Here is a 22,617-nt window from a genome sequence, read left to right as displayed (position 1 = left end):
CAAAATTGTGAGGGAAGGCAATTTTCAACTTATTTTTAAACGTCTAATCAATTTATCAATTAGATACAAGGGTAGAACACACACCTTTATCAGATATGAAGTTCTCAAAAGTATGCTTCCCATGTACCTTTCCTCAGGAGGTAACAGGGGGATGGGGTCCATCAAAAAGAACGTGGAAGCAAAGTAGGAGATCTAGGGCCCTGGAAGAGGGAATATAACACAGACACCAAGAAAGGCAACCCAAGGAGACTGGCGGAAGGAAATGCAAACACGACAGCGCTAAAGATCTAGAGATCGACTTGCTTAAAGCAAACCAGAATTCTTTGGGGAAACTGTTCTTCAGTGAGAAGAGATTGACAGAATACCATATGGATGTATTGAGAAGAGCTTTAACAAACAAATTTTTGTTTGGAATTAGTGATAAGTTTACAGGACATTAAGAAAATGATACCTCATTTTAAGTCATTTTTTAAAGAAAATAACTCATCTTGAAATTAAGCTCACAAAACTAATAAAAATAAAATCTCAAGTTTATAAAGTGCTTACTACACTTCCTTGCACATAGGAAGTACTCAAAGAATTGACACTATGATGTTCTTAAACATAATACATATCCAGGCTTCATTCTCAGTTTCTTTTATTAAGTAGCCTCAAACAAATACTTAACCAAAGCTTGCTTCCTTATACGCAAAATGGGAATACATATATTGTAGCAGGCATTATAAAAAATGGTTACAAGCCACAATCCTTGTACAGTAAACCCTCAATAAATGGTAGAGAATATCTGTCTATACTCATTTATTAAAAAAAAAAAGGGCATGTCTCATTATCTGAAAATGTAACCCTAATTTACAAATATCTAACACTTAGAGGGCTTCCCAGGTGACTCAGTGGTAAGGAATCTGCCTTCAATGCAGGAAACGTGGGCTTGATCCCTGGGTCGAGAAGATCCCCTGGAGGACGAAATGGCAACCCACTCCAGCATTCCTGCCTGGAAAATCCCATGGACAGAAGAGCCTGGACTCTTTGTCCATGGGATGGCAAAGAGCTGGACAAGACTGAGCATTCATGCAGCACTTGGAGGACCCAGTGAAGTAGTAGCTGAATATAAAAATAACAGTGATTCTGAATGTTCACATGATCAAAGATTTTAGAACGTTAAGAATAAAAATGGCTGAACATCCTCCAGAGTATAAACAAGAAAATATCAATGAGACATTAGGGCAGTGGTCCTCAACCTTTTTGGCACCAGGGACTGCTTTTTTGAAAGGCAATTTTTCCACAGACTGGGGTTGGGGGGATGGTTTCCAGATGATTCGAGTGCATTACATTTATTGTGTCCTTTATTTCTATTATTATTACATCAGGTCAGATCAACAAGCATTAGATCCTGGAGGCTGGGGACCATTACATTAGGGAATAACTAGATAGACAGACTAGGAGACCAAGATGAAACGTCAGAAGAAAAGGTAGAAAATCTTGTTACACATCAATCACTAAGCTGTAATAAAAGTTGACAGGAAGTTGACAGGCATAACCAAAAAGAAACTGTTACAACTCTGAGTTCTACAATTAACTTGGATCCTGTCCTCATCTTGCATAGATTTCTCATGCCATGTGGACTATAGCCCGCCAGGCTCCTCTGTTCTTGGGATTCTCCAGGCAAGAATACGGGAGTGGGCAGCCATTCCCTTCTCCAGGGGATCTTCCCGACCCAGGGATTGAACCTGGGTCTCCTGCGTTTAAGGTAGATTCTTTACCATCTGAGTCACCAGAGAAGCCCGAAACACATACACCTCTCATTATAAGATGTATTTTCTATGGTTGTGACCTTGACAATAACCATCAACAAACTACAGGACTAGCGCTGTGATGATACCTTGAGAAACGTGGACAGTTACACATCTGTTGCCCTCTCAAGAGCACTAATCATTGTCCTCAGAAGTGCTGCATCTGAAGAGAATGAAACTGAGCATCATGCTCAGACATTTTTTAAGAAGGGAAGGGGGCAGAATAAAATTATACCAGGTACAGTCAATCACCTACATAAAGTCAAGGAAGAAATATCAACTCTCCCAGGGTGATCTACTGGGTGTATCAGGGTGGCCTCCTTGTTTAGTAGCAACAGAACGGGCACTGAAGTCATCTGAATCGGGGTTTGAATTCTTGATCCATCATTTACCAGCTGGTCACCCTGTTTGTTTAACCTACACACTGAGCACACATGAGAAATGCCGGACTGAATGAGTTACAAGTTGGAATCAAGATAGACGGGAGAAACACCAACAGCCTCAGATATGTGGATGATACCACTCTAATGGCAGAAAGTGAAGAGGAACTAAAGAGCCTCTTGATGAGGCTGAAGGAGAGTGAAAGAGCTAGCTTAAAACTAAGATCATGGCATCTGGTCCCATGACCTCACAGCAAATAAAAGGGGAAAAGGTGGAAGTAGCAACAGATTTCCTCTTTCTTGGGATCTAAAATCACTGAGGATGGTGAATGCAGCCATGAAATCAGAAGATGATTGCTTCTGGGCACGAAAGCTATGACAAACCTAGACGGTGTGTTGAAAAGCAGAGACATTACTCTGCCGAGAAAGTTCTGTATAGTCTAGGCTATGGTCTTCCCAGTGGTCACATACAGTTGTGAGAGCCAAAGAATTGATGTTTTTGAACTGTGGTGCTGGAGAAGACTCCTGAAAGTCTCTTGGACAGCAGGGAGATCAAAGCAATGAGTCTTGAGGGAAATTAATCCTGAATATTAGTTGGAAGGACTAATGGTGAAGCTGAAGCTCCAGTATTTTGGTCATCTGATGTGAACAGCCAACTTAAAAGACCCTGATGCTGGGAAAGATTGAGGGCAGGAGTAGAAGGAGGTGACATTGGATGAGATGGTTGGATGATATCACCGACTCAATGGACATGAGTTTGCACAAACTCTGGGAGACAGAGAAGGACAGGGCAGCCTGGCATACTGCAGCCCATGGGGTCACAGAGAGTCAGACACAACCAGGTGACTGAACAATGAACAACAATGATTTGGGGGAAATTATTTAATATGTCTGGGCCTTAATTTTGTTATGTAGAAAATGAATATTAAGAACCATCTTGTAGGGTTACTGGGAACTGTCAGAGTATTTAAGACCACCAATATGGCCTGGACCCCAATCCATCAGGAAAGTCCCAGTCTATCAACAGCCAATAACAGCTGTACCAGTGTATGTTGGCTGAGAAGCAGTCCCAGCTGCTAATATCAGCAAGTGCCTAATAAATATTAACTATTGTTATTCGTAGTTTCTTATTTGTTTTCACATTTTTTCTTTCTATGGATTTACCATAGAAAAATTTTCATACCTGAAAAGTGTTTGTTTAAATATTACTTCCATATGACTATTTAGAAGATACAATTACAGAGAATCAATAAAATACTAGGAGAGAGAAAGAGAAACTTATCACTTGAGCTAAGGATTAGAGGCCTCCAGGGAAGTCCATGACTTCAGGCTCCATTCTGCCTGCCTTCACTCATAATTGAAGAAAATCCTTGCTCCCTTTTAGAGTATTCCACTTCAAAGTAGGCACTGTACCATCTCTTCCAAATCATGGCAGCAATCACAGAAGCCAGAATAAAAAAGACTTGAGACAGCGAGCTCTAAATCTGAGCTCTCTCACTAATGAGTTATGTGACCCTGGGCAAGAGAGCCTTCACATCCTAATTTATGAAACGGGAACACGAGTGCCTGGTCCAGCTGCCAATAGGTCAGCTGTGGCTCTAATGAGAGGCTGTACCTGGGAAGGCAAGCCAGGGCGGTAGGGTTGCAATGATGACGGCCTTGGGGTGAGCCCCAGCAAACGTGTGGGTGCCAAAGCCAAGTGATTGAATTTCAGTTAAGAAACCCGGGCCAGGCAAAGCAGGTCAGAGGGAGGCAGGAGCTTTGTGGGGTTGTAGAGAGGCACTTAGCGAGCAATAGACGGAACATTAGCTGGGGAAAATCACTCTCCCTTATCATTAGAATCAGGGACAATGACCTCAGCACCCTGAAAACCTAAATCTTAAGGCCTTTAAAAGCAGAAAAGAGGCAGGAGATGGAAGGAAATGGAGATGATGTTCCCGTCTCGGCAAAACCGTACAGTTGGCCAAGTTTATTTTCAGCATCATTTCACCTTTTTTCTTTTCACTTTTCTGACACCACTTCTACTTGCTGTTATTTTCCTGAAACCCTGAAACCAGGCTGTAGAATGAGGGTACCCTTGTGGTACTGGCTGGCCTGTACACCCAACCCCTGTTCCACAGGCAAGCACCCTCCTCCTACCCCCACAAAGCCTAACCTCTCCAGAAGAGGACTCATGTTCTGAAAAGTATCCCCCTCAACATTTGAGAATTCAAAGTCCTCGATTCCATGCTTGTCCTACCTGGAGTTAGTTATTACAAAATAAACTCAGGCAAGAAATTGTCACTGACCCACTGACAATGTCAGTGGATGTCCTTAGAGGTCATCCTTTAAAAATTTTTCATTGATATAACTGACATAACAGTATATTAGTAGGTGATCATTTAATAGTCTCATAATTTAAAAAAATTCTGATGATAATGTCTGAATCCAGTATTCCCCACAGTGTCCTAACTAGGAAATGGGATGAACGTCTTTTTAAGCCTTTTTTTTTTTTTGATGTGGACCATTCTTAAAGTCGTTATTGAATTTGTTACAATATTGCTTCTGTTTTAGGGTTTGGTTTTTTTGGCTGCGAGGCATGTGGGAGCTTAGCTCCCTGACCAGGAATCAAACCTGCACCCCCTGCATTAGAAGGTGAAGTCTTATCCACTGGACCTCCATGGAAGTCACAAACATCTTCTGTTTTTAATCAAATTCTAGCTTTACCAAGAACTAGGTGAGTGACCACAAGCAAGTCACTTAACATCTCTGCACCTCTTTTGTTATTTGTAAATAGGGATGATGATGGTACCTACCTCACAAGATTCATGTGAAGGTTAATGAATTAACGTATAAGTTTAGAACAGTGCCTATCACAGTATAGGTAGTAATATTTTTAATAGTCATGTGTTTTATTTTATAGTTATAACATTTATTACCTGTACCGACCACCCTTTCCAGAAAGAACACCTTCTCCAAGACATAATACAGCTAAATTCTTGCTGGTGCTGATGGCCCTTGCTCTAAAGGTTACCCCTTTTATCCTTTGTATCTTCAAAATCTCCCTCTCCACTGGGTCAATTCACACACAATCTAGAAACACTCTCAAATATTTCATAGCTTAAAAAATATATATATCTTGCTCTGAACTGCTTCCCACCTACATGAGACCCCCTGTTTTCCTTCTTCCAACTTCTCACAATATTTACAGCTCCCTTGACCTTGATCTCTCCCTTTCCATAACTACTCCTTTTCCACAACTCCTTTCCTTTCCACTTTCACACCTCTTCTTTCCATTTCTTGATGATACATTTGCATCAGGAGTAGCTTCCTCAACACCCCCAAAGTATTATAATGTGGATTTGCCTCCCCATTTCATCAGAATACCTTAAATTTTTACCAAACCACTGGGTACTTCCCAGCACATGTCTCATTGGCTGTCTTAGTTCATCACGTGATGCTGAGACTCTCCACTCTGAAATGGTACCCCTCCTTCCACTGGCTGCTTCTTCCCATCTCCTTCAGCCTCCTCTTCCTCACTCTATCCCTTAAACTGCTGGTACTGGTGATCCTGCTCGTCACACATGAAATCTCCCTGACTTACCCACCTACTCTCTTGCCTTAGACATGCACATAGAAGGATGTGCAAAGTGAACACATGGAAGGAGGAGCTTCCAGGTGGGGAGACCAGCATAAAGAATATGGTAGGGAGTCAGCATGCACTGTAAATCAGCACACATATGATCCCTGGGCCCCTCGAGTATCAGGGAAGGTTCCTAAGGGGAAAGAGTGGAGATCAGCCTGAAGCAGGGGGGCAGTGACAGTCTGGAAAAGTCCCTGACTGCTAAGGAGCTTGGCTTTGATTTTACTGGCAGTCGAGTGTCCCCGAAGAGTTGGGAGCAACTATGTGGCTGCCACACCCCATAACTACACAATCTCAAATCCTATTCTTCCCTGCGCCCCCACTCTGAAATGTTTCTCACATCTGTTCCTCCATTCCTTTCTTTTCCCTTATCTGATTACTTTAGCTTCCTTGGTTTTTCAGTTTCTCCAGGCTGTGATCAAATTTTCCATAGAAGTTAAGTCTTAAAAACACAAACAACAAAACAAAAAAACACCCTTTGAGAACATCTTCTGGGGAGTCAAGGGCAGTGAGAGGACCATTGCTGTGGGCATGGCGGCTCCCTCTGATTGAAAGCAGAGCCCTCTACACTGCTCACTTTGCCCAAGTCCATATCTTCTTTTTTTTTTTTTTTATTAAGATACATTCACAAACCAAGTCTTGAATCTGAAGCAACCATAAGCCCCATGAGGGAAAGGTTGGTGGCCTTCCATTCTTTTATATCACCCGGTGAGTGCTGTTCACAGAGCTGAGTTTATCACAAGTGCACAATGAATGTTTATTATCCAAATAACTCATTTGTGCTGGGTACATAAGTGAATATGAAAACCCACAGGGATAAACAGCAGCAACAAAAACCCAAAGACCTCAGGCTCTTACACAGGGGGAAACTAAAGTGCAGAGAGCCGAGATCAAGATAAATATCTTATTAGAGATTTGATCTAAAAACCTGGAAGAGTCTTCCCTACTGTAGAGCAATTTTTTGTTTATTACACTGTTTTATTCTTTCCCTTAAATGATCAACATTTCCAACAAACAGCTAGTAAAGTAGAGCCAAACTACCAAACTGAAACAAAACCAGAAAGCAACACAGCTTCCCTGGTAGCTTCCCTGGTAGCTCAGTTGGTAAAGAATCCGCCTGCAATGCAGGAGACCTGGGTTCGATTCCTGGGTCAGGAAGATCCCCTGGAGAAGGAACAGCTACCCCTCCAGTATTCAGGCCTGGAGAATTCCATGGACTACATAGTCCATGGGGTTGCAAAGAGTCAGACACAACTGAGCGACTTTTACTTTCACTGGAACATGGCAAAGTTGGTAACAAAGCCCAGTCGCACCACCAATTAGCTGTGTGGCCTTGGAGAAATTACTTATCTTCTCTGGATCTAAAGTCTCTCAGCTATGGGCTGGGGAATCAACTATCTCATTGCATTATGAAAACTAATGTCTGGAGAAGACTCTTGAGAGTCCTTTGGACAGCAAGGAGAACAATAAATCCTAAGGGAAATCAACCCTGAATACTCACTGGAAGGACTGATGCTGAAGCTCCAATACTTTGGTCATCTGATGCAAAGAACTAACTCATTGGGAAAGACCCTGATGCTGGGAAAGATTGAAGGCAGAAGGGGGTGACAGAGGATGAGATGGTTGGATGGCATCACCGACTCAATGGATATGAGTTTGAGCAAACCCAGGAGATGGCAAAGACAGGAAAGCCTGTGTGCTACAGTCCATGGGTCACAGAGTCAGACAAGACTATGCAACTGAACAACAACAACGTCTGGAGAAGGGCCATCAAGAGGCTGGCTTAGTAACCGGTGGTAACTAATGAAAAGATGTTAATATTCTTGTTTACTAAACAAATAGTTGTATGCTTTCTATGTGCCAGACATAGTTGTTGGCATTAGAGATTTATCAGAATATATTTTTAAAAAGTCAAATGGCTGTTCTAAAGAAGACCACATTCATCTTTATTCCCTGGAGAACAGAATGACAGCCCCAGTCCCCCTTGCCATGAAAAATACAAAGTCCATATACATATTGTGCATATGGTTTAAGGGGGTCAAGGATTCCATGAGACCTTCAGTCCCCTCTTCTGATCTTAGACTAAGAATCTTGCCCCCATACCAGCATCTCCAAATATACTTATTAAGAATGACTCAGGCCATGTGTTAGATTCAAGGCCCCATTTCTGACTCAAAAAATACCATCCAAGGGAGGAGAGGAGGAACGTGGATGTTATCAAGTGCCCCAGGGGAATCTCATTACTAAGGAAACACTACCTAAGCAGATCAGTCTTCAGAACACCTGCTTTTCCTAAGCTTATCCACGGTATTGGTGGTGGTTCAGTTGCTAAGTAGTGTCCAACTCTTTGCAACCCTATGGACTGTAGCCCACCAGGCTCCTCTCTCCATGGGATTCTCCAGACAAGAATACTGGGGTGGGTTGCCATTTCCTTCTCCAGGGGATCTTCCTGACCCAGGAATCAAACCCAAGTCTTCTGCATTGCAGGCAGATTCTTTACCGAGTTACATTTCTGACTCAAAAACATACCATCCAAGGGAGGAGAGGAGGAACATGGATGTTATCAACAAGTGCCCCAGAAGAATCTCATCACTAAGGAAACACTACCTAAGCAGATCTGTCTTCAGAACACTTGTTTTTCCTAAGCTTATCCACAGTATTACAGGACTATAAATCAAATTCTGCTAGAGACTTGCATACACTGGATGCTCAATAAACATCTGCGAGCATAAAATGAAGAATATTTCACTTCTAAGCTATAGGAAGTAAATGCTATACTCGCCTAAATTTCCAAGATGCCTTAACACCAAAGGGCAATCCTATAGTTTATTCAGGCAGATTTTTTTTTTTTTTTTTACATTGTGGTTAAGTTAACGCAGAGCAGAAAACAAACAGAAAGCAAAAGCTAAGGCATCACAAAGTACTGACACACACCTGGTTCTAATCTCAGAGATGGAAGGAAAAAAAGGGTGATGACTCAGCCAAGACCAGGAGGTGAATGTCCATTTCTTGGCTACTGGTTGCTCTCTTCCCTCCAGCTATAAACCACTGGCATCATGGGGAAAATAAGCAATTCTAAACAAAATTAAGTGCAATGTTCATCTACTGAAGTCTGGTTAATATTATATTTTCACCTCTATGTAATGCACAGGCACCTTCTCAAAAACAAACACAAAAACCCTAAACTGACATTTTACAACCTCCAACACGGTAGCACTGCATTAAGGCAACCATGTATCATACAAATTCTGGGCTATCCCAAACTCAAATACTCCAAAGACCACTGGGAAATTCTGAAAATCCTAATGCATCCATACCCAAATTATAACTCCAAAACCTTGTTTTGCACTTGGAAGCAATTCCATGATAAAGCCCTCCATCTAATTTGTGGCTGAGCAAAATCTGGTCTTTGCAGGTGAATCAAGCACTGCTCCCACTGTATAAAGGGAGAGCTAATGAAGACCCAATTTTCAATCAGATCACACACAGTCACACTTAAAATTTAAATCACTAGAGATTGAATCAATTAACCTTTTCTCAGGCTTCATAAAATGGAGTCCTTGGCTCCACCAGCAACTCCCCTTGGCAGGCAAGACCAATTCCTTCCAGGGATAGGAGGTAAAATTTTCCTGCTCCAGTTCAACTCATCTATGGCCTCTCAAGCATGTCCTTCCCCAATTTTCCTCCAAAGGGAAGCCCTCCCTCATCTGGGCTGCATTCCTTATCTGGTTTTCCACAATAACCACCACCAAAACAAAACAAAAAATCAATATCCAGAACTTAATGGCAAACTCCTGTTACTTTTAATTATAAAGGGAATTTAACAGCTTTCTTTTGGATGTAAAACCAGTGATGTTTCCAGGCCAAATCCATCCTTGAAGTCTGGACTAACCTGGAAACCAAGATACATATGTGCCATTGCTTTACTTGCATGTTCTTCCATAATATAGCTCAGGGAACTCACTTCTGGAAAACTCTTTCTTTCTAATTGTCCCCATTAATGTAATTCTCTTATTCTTGTGAGGTCCTCATTATGAGCAGATGATTAATAAGAGAAAAAAATCCAAATTAAGAAAAATACATATGAGACAGTAACTCTAGAGAACAGTTTGGCAGTTTCTTATAAAATTAAAACACACACTGACTCAAATTCCACTCTGAGCTATTCATATAAGAGAAATAACTATGTTTACACAAAAACCTGTATGCAGCTACTAACAGTCATTTATTCATAATTACCACAAACTGGAAACAATCTAAACATAATTGGTGAATAAACTGTGGTACATCCATTCAATGGAATGCTTGCTATTCACCAATTAAAAGGACTGAATGATGAATTTCAAATGCATTATACTAAATGAAAGAATTCAGAATCAAATGGCAACATAGCATATGATATCATTTTATCATAGTATATGATATTTTATATAACCTTCTGGAAAAGGCAAAAGTATAAAGACAACTCATAACAGTATGTTTACCAGAGACTGAACAAAGTGTAACTAAAGGGAACAAGAAATCTTTTCTGGGTATAGGAATTGAATTTGATTTTCTTCATGGTTACAAGACTGAATAAATTGTATATGTTTGTCAAAACTCAAAGAACTTCAAAAGGTAAATTTTACTGAATGTAAATTATACCTAAATAATCTGAACTTTAAACTTTTTAAAGTACTAATGTAGAACAGAGAGGGAAGGAAATACAGACTCAAGTTTCAAAAATTAAGAGTGAAACAGTTTGAATGATACTTGGAGAAATGGAGATGTTTATCTCCAGTTTAACCAACTTAGATTAAAATTTCAAGTATCTGTTAATTCTTAGAAAAAAAAAAATCAAATTTTTTTGTTATATAGCTCCTCTAACAAGATTTATGTCTGCAGGACAAAACATTCTTCATTTTATGTTTGACTTTTCATAGCCCATTTATAAAGGAGATCATTTTCTCCCCAAAGTATTTCAGGGCATCATTTTTCACCAGAGACTTCTCTTAATCCTTACCTGGTCTAATTCTTTTCTTGGTTTCTACCAAATCAGCATCGTAGGTCAATTTTCTCTTGTTTAATGGTTACCTGGCCTAACTAAGCCAAATCTTAATTGGGTCACAGCTGTCTCATTCTGTCAGTTTTCCAATGTTACTTTCATAGAGTCCATGAATTTTCTTCCTCTTTTGCATGATCCGAAATTTCTCTTTGCAGTCAATTTGCATGCACAATTGTATAACTGAGCAATTATCAGAGTAAGAGAGCCCGACCTACAAAATTGTGGGCGTTGAGTGGAAAGTAAATTTTTGGTGGAGAGAGATTAAGTATTGAGTCTTTAGTAAATAAACACATTCATATTATGAGGAAACTCAGGGAGGATAGAGAAGGACAGGGAAGCCTAGTGTGGTGCAGTCCATGGGGTCAGAAAGAGTCAGACATGACTTAGTGACTGAACAACAACAATTATGATCACTTTTACTTCCTGCTGTTAACCTCATGTCAGGGAATCACATAATGAATAAAATCAAATACTACACTTAAAAGTGAGGATGGCTTTTATTTTACCTATTATATTTTGTTGGTCTTATTCCAACTCTGAGGATCTGCATTCCTTCATTAGCAGCTAGTATACAGACACAGTAATACCACTGGGCTAGAAAAATGACTTCTGGACAGAATAGCACCAAACACCTTCCAGAGCATCAATAGCAGCTGAGGAACAAAGGAACTGAAATTGCCAGCTGGTTCCTCCTAGCACCAGGTGCCCTGGGGAAAAGGCTGCAAAGAGAAAGCAGTGAGGCGGCCCCCTGTCACCCAACAACCGCCACCCCTGTGTGCTCTTCCCTTGGGAGGCAAGCTATACGAGCAGCTTCTTGCACCCACACTTTAGAAGAATCAGACTAAATATAGCCAAGTGTGCTCTCATGAGCCAGCTCTGAGCTGGTAGTGCTGTGACATCCACATCAGAAAATTGGGGAGGAATCAGGAGGGCAGTTTTCCTAGCTCACTCTTGTGACAAAAAGACGACAGGCAAGGTCCAACTGGGCTGCGGGGAATGCTGGAGGTCTGGCCAAGCGGATAATGCAGCCCATAGGAAAAGGAATGTACCAGACACGCCAGGCGCATGCCCGTTCACTACCCTGCCCATAGAGGGCTAAACAGCCACAACACTAGAACTTGGTGGGGGGAACACCATTGGGGAACACACGTCCCACTCACAGCCCTCTGTTCTCTGTCCTTCCCCCATCCCCTACTCATGACTATTGTGCTCCAAAGCTCATTCAAAGGCGGTCCCCTTGGTTAGGTCATCCCATCCCGTCCAACTCTGAGCTAAATGCTCTGTCTGTTCTCAGACCTCCCACGTTATGTTGCTTGTACTTTTATTTAGCACTTATATCATTCAGCTTTCATCTGAATCTGTCTCCAGCCAAGTGGACACAGGGGAAGGCTAAGCTTTCTTCTTTATGGACTCCCCCCCAAATCTAGTAGAGTTCCTTGCACACAGGCAATGTTCTCCAGTTTATTAACAGCAAATGCCCAATGCCAGAGAAAGAGAGTTTGCAATTTTCTCCTCTTTCTCCTAAGGCACCAAATGTACAATGTCTGATGCTCACTCCCCAGGGAACAGGCTTTGGATCCCTGGCTGCCCCTCCTGACTCACTCAGCATGTGGATGGAACCCAGCTACACTGGCTACATGTTATCACACAGCCCACATGTCTTTACCTTAGCACCAGCCCTGGTTCCTTCTGGCCTAAAACCACAGCGAGACAGAAAAGAAAGAAGGGTGGACTGAAAGGAATTAGCAAGGGCAGGGCCAGGTAAGAGCAGGATTAGACGGAAGTCCTGTCCAACCAGTTAGAGATCAGGAGAAGAGCTGGGAGTGGCAGGAAGTCAGGCTAAGGGCCCCACCTCTCCTTCATGCACAGTCACTCACAGGAGCTTTCCATGATGGGCTCCCATTCATCACTCTCAAGTCCTAAAACAGATTAACTGGTTAAGCTGCTGCTGCAGCAAAATCTGATCTTGTGGGATACAGAACAAAATAGATATTTAAAAAAGACCCTTGGTGAAAAGTGAAATGCAGGAGACTCGGGTAGGAAGTAGCTGAACACTGACTCCGGGATGCTGTGCAGTCACAAGGGAAGCAGGCTGATGGCTCCACTGCCTTTACAACGTCCACTTCTGCAGATGAACACAGCTGAGGGTTCTCCTTGGGGAGAACGCGGGGCCTACTGCAGAAATCAGATGCACCCATAAGCTTACCCATTCATTCAGTCTGCCACTCATTCACTGACTCACTCATTCATTCACCCAACCTCACGGAGAGTCTATCATGGGTCAGGCAAAAAGCCCCACCAAGGAGAAGTGCACAAAAACCATGTTCCCCACATGGAAATGCAGCTAGAAAAACTGGAGGTGGGCTAGCACCCAGAGAGCCATTTTCCTCCTTGATTCCTGTGCCATGGGGGACAATCCAAGAGGAGGGCACTGCTGGTTTCTCTCCGCTCTCGATGGGCTCTCCTCTGGCGAGAAGACAAGTAGACACATGCAAGCCTGTGAAAGGGAGCAAGGCATCTGTAGTTGGGGCCTTTCTCTCTCTCTCTTGCTGAAGGAGCCCATCTCCTCTCTGCAGTCCAGGCTGCCAATGTCACAGAGACAGGTGCTCCCATAAGGGGTAAACTCGCTGCTGGGATGCAGTATTAGCAAATCCACTTTACCACCCAGCCCAAAGTTAGAAAAAGAATAAAAAAATAACTCCTGTACCCTTCTAATCAAGACTATGTCTTTATCTCCCATTGTGATTGTGACTCAGTTCTGAAGGCCAGCAGGGTACAGAGTCACTTTTCATGACAGCTTCTCTTTGCCACGAGATTCCAACTATCTTGTTTCTTCCTCTTTCTCCAGGCACTGTTAGGATTACTTATCCTTACACTATTTTGGTGATGGGCAGTTTTGTTACTCTTTCACAGGAGAAAAACTATAGAATGTGAGCAATGAATGACTAATCAGAGGCTATCTGATAAGTTAGCTTGTTCATTTTAGATGGAAAATGCAGATTCCCTAGCCCAATGTCATTTACAGCACGCAGTCTTCTAATGGAAATCTTTCTGGAGGGGTGGTGAATATTGGGATTCATCTTTCTGCCATGGGACAGGAACTATTATTCTATTAGATCTGGAATAGAAACACTATATATAGTATTTCTCCATTCCATTTTTCTTATACAGCTGAGGATGATGCAGGGAGAGGAAATGGGGACCAAGGTAGGAAAAGTTTTCTTTTGCTCTGAAGCATTTATATTGGGTTGGCCAAAAAGCGTGTTCATTTTTTTCCATAATGCTGTATGGAAAAACCTGAATTAATTTTTGGGCTAACCCAATACTTCACTCAAGAAAAAGTTACTAAGGTCCTCCAAAGTGTCAGGTACCAATCTTGGAATACACAGGTGGATACAACACTATGCCAGATGAAACTACTTTTTCCCTCTGCCTATAACTCGTGTTAGGAAAGTGTCTCAATGGATACAACTGTCTTCACAGTCTCCATGGAGAATGGATTACTCTTGGTTTCTGCAGGCTACCTCCTTTCTAGAGGTCCTAGTTCTCTAGCTTAATGGAGTAATTTCTTACAACATGTTTTTAAGAAGAAAATGGATGCCAATACACTCAATCTGAATGCAGACCACAACACATTCTGTGGCTGGAAAGCACAGCTTTAAGTTGCCCACAGGTATAAGACTCGGATCATAACCAGGTTAGGGACTACACCTAGGATGGTGTAATTAATTCAAAGAAAACTTAACTCAGGATAGCCATAAAATACACAAACGGCATCTCATTTTCAATGTAAACTCAATGTTACAGGTTCAGCAAAATGAATGAGCCACCCACTTGCTCTTAACACTTTTACAAGTTCAAGCTTACTTAAGAAAACAGGTTACACACTGCAAGAAAAAAAAAAACTTCTAATTTGTTACTAATTACAAAAACTGACATGAATAAGTGAAAATTCAGGGTAGAAAACAGGTTCCAAACAGTATTGCTTTTTGAAAGAAGGATGGTAGTACAAATAACAGTTACAGAGAATCCACCTTCTGGGTACCCTTAATAAGCCCTTTTCTTTTTATTTAATACTCACAACTTTAGTAGGACCTAAACAGTAGACTGCCTATTTTTTCCAGATGCAGAAACGAAATCTCAGATGTTAAGTAACATGTAGTATATTTCCTATACCATTCCCACTGGTGAAATTCCTTTCTCAGTGAGCTTGGGGAAACTGGTTGTTCCCTGGTTTGGGGTTGGGAATTTTGTATGAAAAGGCCATGCACAGCAGGACATTTAACATTGCTGGCCCATGGACACAAAACATCAAGCCAGACTCTGCATTATCACAAACACGCCCTAGGCAGAAATATCCCTCTCAGATGAAAACCACTGCTCTAGAAGAGTCTTTGAGCATCAGAAGACTAAAGAGAGGGGGCACTTCCTTTAAAAGCCTCCCTACCTTCAAACCTCTCAGAAATCCTAAGAAAGTCCCATGCATCCTTAGGTAGTCAGTTACAAACGCACCATGGATTTCACGAGCATTTATTGAATGCCTATCACGGGTCAGGTAGTATACTATAGACTGGGAGTACAATGTCAAAATCATATGGTCTCCACTCTTAAGGGGTTGCAGTTTCACTAGAGTCCAGTGAGAGACATGAAGTAAGGCAAGTGTTAGGATGGATGGAAGCACAGGTGCTTAAGGGAACAGAATGCTAGAGGCACTTGCCCCAGACTGGGTGAACCGCTCAGAAGCCAGAGGGAAAGGAGGGCTAAGACAAGTTCCCAGAGGAGTTTACCCTGCACCTTGAGAGACCAATGAGAGTAGCCAGGAAGGGCCAAGTTCAAACCAAGAAGCCCGCCTTTGTAAAGACCAGAGACAGGAATATTTGCAGCCAAAGTTTAAAACATTCCCTTTATTCTTCAAGTCGAAGCCTCATTGTGATTCCAGCTCAGGATCTCCTGTTTACTAGACAGCCACTTTAACCAAACAAGCCACTAGAAAATAAAATAAGCTCTCCACAGTCCAGGCATACTTCCTTTCAAAGCCTTTGTTTTTGTAAGGTCTGGCTTCACTGGTATAACAACCCATCAGACAAGAAATATGACTAATTCTATACTTCTTCCAGCAAGCAGGAAATTGTTTTCAAGTACACCCTGGACTGGTAACCAGTGGGAGTGCCCGTCACTTGAGGACACAGAAGAGTGGGAAAGAGAAGATATCATGTCATCTCAGGGGTGAAGTAGAGAGGGTGCCAGTAGGTCAGCTTGCCCTTGGCCTCAGCTCAGTGAACTTTATCTTGGTTGTTTTTTTCTTTTTTTTTCATCTAAAGTCTTGTCTCAGTTACCATCAACTGTAATAATGCAAAAAGTCAGATTCTCACTCTACTATTACATTTGCTGGGAAAAGAAAGCTGGTTATTTTTTCAAAGTCACATATATGATTTGTTGTTATTTAGAAGCTAAGTTGTGCAACTCTTTGTGACCCCATGGACTGTAGCACACCAGGCTCCTCTGCCCATGGGATTTTCCCAGGCAAGAATACTGGATGGAGTGGGTTGTCATTTCCTTCTCCAGAGGATCATATATATGTATATATATAAAAACATAATTCTATAAATAATTTAAAAGCCAAATATATGCATTAAAGGTAGGTAGATAGAAGTGCCCAGCTGGGGAAATCTTCAAACCTCAGACAGCCCAAAAGCAAGTCTTCCAAGTTAATGGAAGTCGATTACAGGAGCAGAGTTGTTGCTCCTTCAAGTTGCTAAGTAATTAACAAGAGTACTCTAACAAGAGTCAGAGTAGCTCAGTTGCTGTCACCTGGGGTGGGGAGGGGAGAAAGACGCCAGTAAGCTCTCATGGTTTCTTCTTGCCTCCGGCCTCCAAGGAGCAGGCTCATTTCCCCTTGGCAAGGAGCCTGCCACAGCTGGCAAGCATGCCCTCTTTCCAACACCCATTTCCTCTACGACCTGAGCCACACTCAGGAACCATAATTCTGGAGATGAACGGATGCTGCCCTTCAGTCTCATGCTCATTTCACTTTATCATTCAGGCACAGTTTGGCTACTAGTGCAGCATCATAAACCCCTCTGGCCCACATACTTTCCCCCAGAAACCACCCTCAGCGAAAAAGCCAGTCTTCCAAGGTGAGAGAATCTGAATGAAAACTTGGGATTCCATACAAACCGTCCATCCCGGCATTCAACCGGGAAGTTCAAAGGAAGCAGGATCATAGAGCCCGCACTGTAAAGCCAAAGGCCAAAATTATATGAGGAAAGAAGAAGGTGGGCTTCAAAGAGGAGGATTCACCCCAATCGAAGAGGTTGATTGCCCTCATCCCGACTGTTTCTGTAAACTCTGCCAGCCTCGGGAGGGTTGTATGAACAGAAGCAGGTGTAGGACCACGTCCACCCTCTGGGTACATCCATTGCTGTCGCTTCTGGGTACACACGACGTGGGGCCCTCGACCCAATAGCAGTCCATGCTTCCCCATGACGCACCTGGTGAGGGTCCTCTCCCACGTGCAGGCGTGGGGAGCGGGGGTGGGCAAAGCGAGCATCTACCAGCCGCGAGGCCAAGGAGCTGGCTCCGGTGTATGGGGCGGGAGGTGGGGAGCATCAAAAAGGGCACCTCGGGGCTGCAATCTCAAGGCGACCTCTCAGGCTTTCCCCCCATTTCCAGCACATCGTTTCGCATTAGGGACTCTCTTCGCCTACAACCCTAGAGTCCTGCGCAATCTACTTGTCTTTCTAAAGCAACAGAATAAAGCGCCCACTGGCCTTCCGTGGCTCAGGTGAGTGCCAAGAAGAGGTGTTAAGAGGAAAGGGCCCGCTCGCCACCACCCCCTTTCCTTCCTCCCCAGGTTCCCCAAGCTTCAGCGGGGATGTGTGTTTTGGGGTGCGCGCGTTAAGAGGGAGCTTAAAATGCCCAAGCGTCCCTTACCTTCCACAGCCATTCTCTCAGAGCTCCCCTAACGCATGCATAATTTTCTTGGCGGAGATACTCCTCCTGCCCCGCGATCCCACCCCCTCCTCGCGTTTTCGCCTAAATATTCTGCGCTCATCTGCTCCAGGACCAACCTGCCGCGGTCACGCAAAGCGAGGCTGCCGGCTCCCGGCTCGGCGCAGAGCAGCCTGGGGACTGTAGTTTCCTCTCTTCCCACCGACCAGAGAGAGCACCCCGAGTCCTCCGTGGGGGGGCGGCCCCGCCCCCACATGGGCTGGCAGCTCGGGTTTCATCGGACGCAAGCAGAGAAATCTCTCTGGGTGGGGGGTCTCATGGTCGAACCCGGGGACCCCGCGGAGGCGGGGACTACATTTCCCAAGATGTCGCGCGCGGGGTTTCGTTCCGCGCCAGGAGTAGAGACCCGTGATTGAGGTCTTCCCTGTCGATTAGAAGAGGGTAAGCACCTGGCAGGGCTCTTGCGGGAGGCAGGAGGCGGCGGGGTTTGAGGTGTGAGCTTCTGGGTTTGTCGCTGACCCCCTTGGCCACCTAATTAGTGAGGTTATCAGAGTCACCCGCCAGGTGTGTTTTTCCGCCTGGGCCAGAGAGCCGCTGCGCTGGGTGCGGTTGAAACTTGTTCCTCATAAGACCTAGGAGGTGGGTTGGGGAGAGTCTTGCTGGATAGTATGACTGTTGTTCTGATCCTCCAGGTGGTTCAGATGGCTAAGCAGCGAAGGGATGGGAGATGGCTTGAGAATTCCGAACAGGCATCTCCCCAAGGGGTTATTAGGAACAAAATCTAGGAACCAGGATTCCACCTGAGCTTGTCAGATGTTGGAAACTACTTAGATTCCAAGAGTGGAGGCTTTCAGCTTGGCTGGCCTGGGAGCCCCTTGGCAGTCTGTTGCTAGTCTAGTAATTAAAACCATCTAGTGCGTTCTTTCAACTTACGCACGTGTGCCCAGACTGGAGGTGCTGGAGTGCGATAAGGGGACAGGAAGAAGAATCACGCGGGGGACAAATTCCAGAGTTGGTAAATACTGATAAAAATGAAGTTTCCAGACTTTTTTCTTTCCCCTGCATGTGAAAATACAGATGCATTTATCGCTGGCAGAGGTAAGGGAATGGCCTTGGGAACCAATCTGACTCAGGACTCCAGTAAGATTTTTAAAGGCTCATTGTTAATCGGCTATACCCCAATACAAAATTTAAAAAATAAATAAATAAAGTTTGAAATAAGAGAAAAGGCCTTGAGCTCAGAATTGCATATGGCACTGCTTCCTCCCAGCCCCTAGATGATCTGCCCCAGCCCTATATTTAATTTTTAATTACTCTGGAAAATAAGGAAATACAAGGATCTGATTCTTCCTGTCATGATGACTACTTAGATTTTCTTTGTCCCTCTTGGTCATAATTTTTTTTTTTTTTAACTGAGCATTTTTGTTTCTGGGTGTGTACGTGCACGCCTGGTTTTATGGTCACTGAGTATATGCTTTGTCCTCCTATTGGGTAACATGGTTGTGTCTGGGCACTTTTAAAAATACCTGTCTGTAAGCAGTAAATGCTCTTGGTGATACTTTTTAACTCTGAGATCATAGCTGTATTCAAGTCAAATCCAAGCCTTCCATCCTTGATACAGTAGAGAGAGTCCTGTTCAGGGCAAAATAATTTTTCCAACCTGACGTGCAGGTCAGCATTCTAAAGTCCAGAAGGAACTAACACACAAGTGCTTCTCTTCCAAGTGTATAAAATCAGCAAACTGTTAAGTCTTTCCTTAGATTGAGTGAATGGTAAAGAAAGCCATGGGACAGGTAGTATCAACAGTTCTTAGCCTTGTCTGTACATTCGCCTTTTACAAACACACATTCTTAGCCTCACCTTAATCTCACAGAGTTAGGCTTCCTGACGGTTGGGGCAGGGACATTTAAGTTTTAAAAACCCACAGGAGATTCTGACCAGCAGCGAGGGTGCACGTCATTGGTCTGTTTTCAAGCTTTTAAGGATCTGGTTAATATTAAAATGTAAAAGTCACTGAAATCCATTTTTAATTTAAAAACTTCATTTCAGCTCCAGTTGTTAAGATACTTCCCCACTGATGTACATTTCAGTTTGAGTTTCATTTTTAGCATAAATGTAAATAAGATGTGAAGAAATCATTAGTTTAGCCATAAGAAATAGAAATATTTACCTTTTTTAAAATATTTACCTTTTTAAATCCTACAAATAAAGCAGTTTCATGTGGTTCAGCCTAATAAAGGGGAAGCAGTAGTTAAGCAGGGATTTTCAGTTTTGGCTGAATATTAATATTACCTGAGAACCTTGGGGAACAAAAACAGTTCCCACTAGAATGGTCCTCCCAAAAAAGAAAATACCAACTCTTGGCAAGATTGTGAAGCAGTAAGGACTCATATGTACTACTGGCATTGTGCGAATTGATAACAACCACTTGGGAAGAACCATTTGACATATTAAGCTGAATATATCCTTATCCAGTGACCCAGCAGATCCACTCCTAGGTATGTACCAGACTGATGTGCATACACATCTTTCTCCAAAAGACATATAGGACTCTCCTTGGCTATAGGACTGTTAGGACATATAGGACTATTCATGGTCGTATTCATTATTTTTGTGATAACTACAGACTGCTGTTGCTGCTAAGTCACTTCAGTCGTGTCCAACTCTGTGCGACCCCATAGACGGCAGCCCACAAGGCTCCCCCGTCCCTGGGATTCTCCTGGCAAGAACACTGGAGTGGGTTGCCATTTCCTTCTCCAATGCATGAAAGGAAAAGTGAAAGTGAAGTCGCTCAGTTGTGTCCAACTCTTAGTGACCCCATGGACTACAGCCTACCAGGCTCCTCTGTCCGTGGGATTTTCCTGGCAAGAGTACTGGAGTAGATTGCCATTGCCTTCTCTGAACTACAGACTGGAAGCACTCAAATGTTCAACAATAGGTTGGATAAGTTAATTTATATGATATCCAATATAGTGTGTGTGTGTGTGCGTGCGTGCATGCTCAGTTGCTCAATCATGTGTGACTCTTTTTGACCCCATGGACTGTAGCCCGCCAAGCTCCTCTGTCCTTGGGATTTTCCAGCCAAGAATACTGGAGTGGCTTGCCAGTACCTCCTCCAGGGAAATCTTCCTGACCCAGGGATCAAATCCATTTCTCTTACGTCTCTTGCATTAGCAGGCAGGTTCTTCACTAGTGCCACCTGGGAAGCCCCAATTAAGTAATTGATAAATGATCTATCAGCCACTCTATCTATGCCTTCTCATCCTTTGCCACAGCAAAGTGATAGTTCCATTCCATTTAGCAAGTATAGTTTGAGGACCTACTATGTGCCAGGCACTTGTCTGAACTCATGTGATATACGAGTGACTAGATTTCTAGAAATGGCCCTCAAGAGTTTGTGCTACAATCCCTGAACCTGGGTATGTGATGACAGTCCTCCTGTCATTGTGAGGAGGCACAGTAGGGGCTTCCTAGGTGGCTGCCTGCCAATGCAGGCGATGTGGATTTGATCCCTGGGTTGGAAATATCCCCTGGAAGAGGGCATGGCAATCCACTCCTGTATTCTTGCCTGGAGAATCCCATGGACAGAGGAGCCTCGTGGGCTGCAGTCCATGGGTCTCAAAAGAGTTGGACATGACTGAGCATGCAAGCACGCATGCAGGAGGCCCAGTTGACCTTAAAAAGGGAAGATTATCCAGGTGGGCCTAGTCTAATCAAGGAGTTTTCTCCAGCTGGAAGCAAAAGAGAAGGGCAGGAGAGGAATTCACAGCGACCCTAGGCATGAAAAGTACTCAACACGCTGGTTACTTATATGAAGGTAAAGAGGGCCCCGGCAGGCAGCCAGCAAGGGCACATGGACCTCAGCCCTGTAGTCTTAAGAAACTGGATTCTGCCAACAACCTGGGTGAGTTTGGAAATGAATCCTTTCCCAGAGACTTCCGATAAGCTTCCAAACCACCAGACACCTTGATTTAGGTCTTGTAAAACCTAAGCAGAGAACACAGATGTGTCCACTCAACCGTCTGCACTGTAGAGCTGTGGGCTAATAAACCAGCCTGTTTTAAGCTGCTAGATTTACCTATTTTATGTTAATTTGTGTGTTTAGTTTAAAGCAGTAGAAGCAAACACCAGGTACATCCTGTTAAAGCAGGCAGTTATTGTCCCATTTTTGTGGGTGGAGACAGACTGAAAGAATGATCATAATACCAGTGCTAACAAAGTTCATCAGAATCTCTGGAGGTAGGACTCCCATACCCAGTGCTGTTTTTCTTTTTTTCAAGTACTCTAGGAGATTCTAATCTGTAGCTTCTATTGCACAATTCGTTAAAGGGATAGAGACCAAAATGTCTGGGTAAGAAGTAAACAGGGGACTTGGCATCCTCCTCTGTTACCTGCTTTGTTATCCCATCACTAAGTCTTTTTTTTTTTAACTTTTTATTTTATATTGGAGTATAGCTGATTAGCAATGTTGTGATCATTTCCAGTAGACACCAAAGGGACTCAGCCATCCTTGTACATGCATCCATTCTCCCTCAGAGTCCCCTCTCATCCAGGCTGCCACATAACATTGAGCAGAGTGCCCTGTGCTGTACAGTAGGATCTTGTTGGTTATCCATTTTAAATATAGCAGAGCATCACTGAGTCTGGTTGCACCTTCTTGAGTGTTGGCTTCCTCTCCACTCCCTCCGCTTCATTTAAGTAGTATCAGTGTCTCGACTGGTTCCACGGGGACAGGAGTGGACTCTAGTTCTGCTCACCTTTGATGTTCCAGCCACCAGCACTCTGGCACATAATGAATATTTAATACATGTATTATGCATTTATAAATAA

The 22,617-nt window shown here is 43.3% G+C and overlaps 1 protein-coding gene across 3 annotated transcripts in view; it reads right to left on the bottom strand.

The window, feature by feature from the left end:
- Positions 1-17,921, bottom strand: part of SAMD12 (sterile alpha motif domain containing 12) — a 430,213-nt gene extending 412,292 nt beyond the window's left edge. For 2 of the 3 annotated variants that reach the window (XM_043483219.1, XM_043483221.1), the window contains exon 1: positions 17,770-17,900. In XM_043483219.1, coding sequence (XP_043339154.1) covers positions 17,770-17,782 — 13 coding nt within the window. In that variant the 5' untranslated portion in view covers positions 17,783-17,900. Of the gene's footprint in view, positions 1-17,769 lie in introns of all 3 variants that reach the window. The other variant, XM_043483220.1, reaches the window with a different exon arrangement.
- Positions 17,922-22,617: the final 4,696 nt, after the last annotated feature.

This window comes from Cervus canadensis, chromosome 12 (genome assembly GCF_019320065.1).
Source record: "Cervus canadensis isolate Bull #8, Minnesota chromosome 12, ASM1932006v1, whole genome shotgun sequence".
NCBI lineage: Eukaryota > Metazoa > Chordata > Mammalia > Artiodactyla > Cervidae > Cervus > Cervus canadensis.
This window is presented reverse-complemented; position numbering and strand designations above follow the sequence as displayed.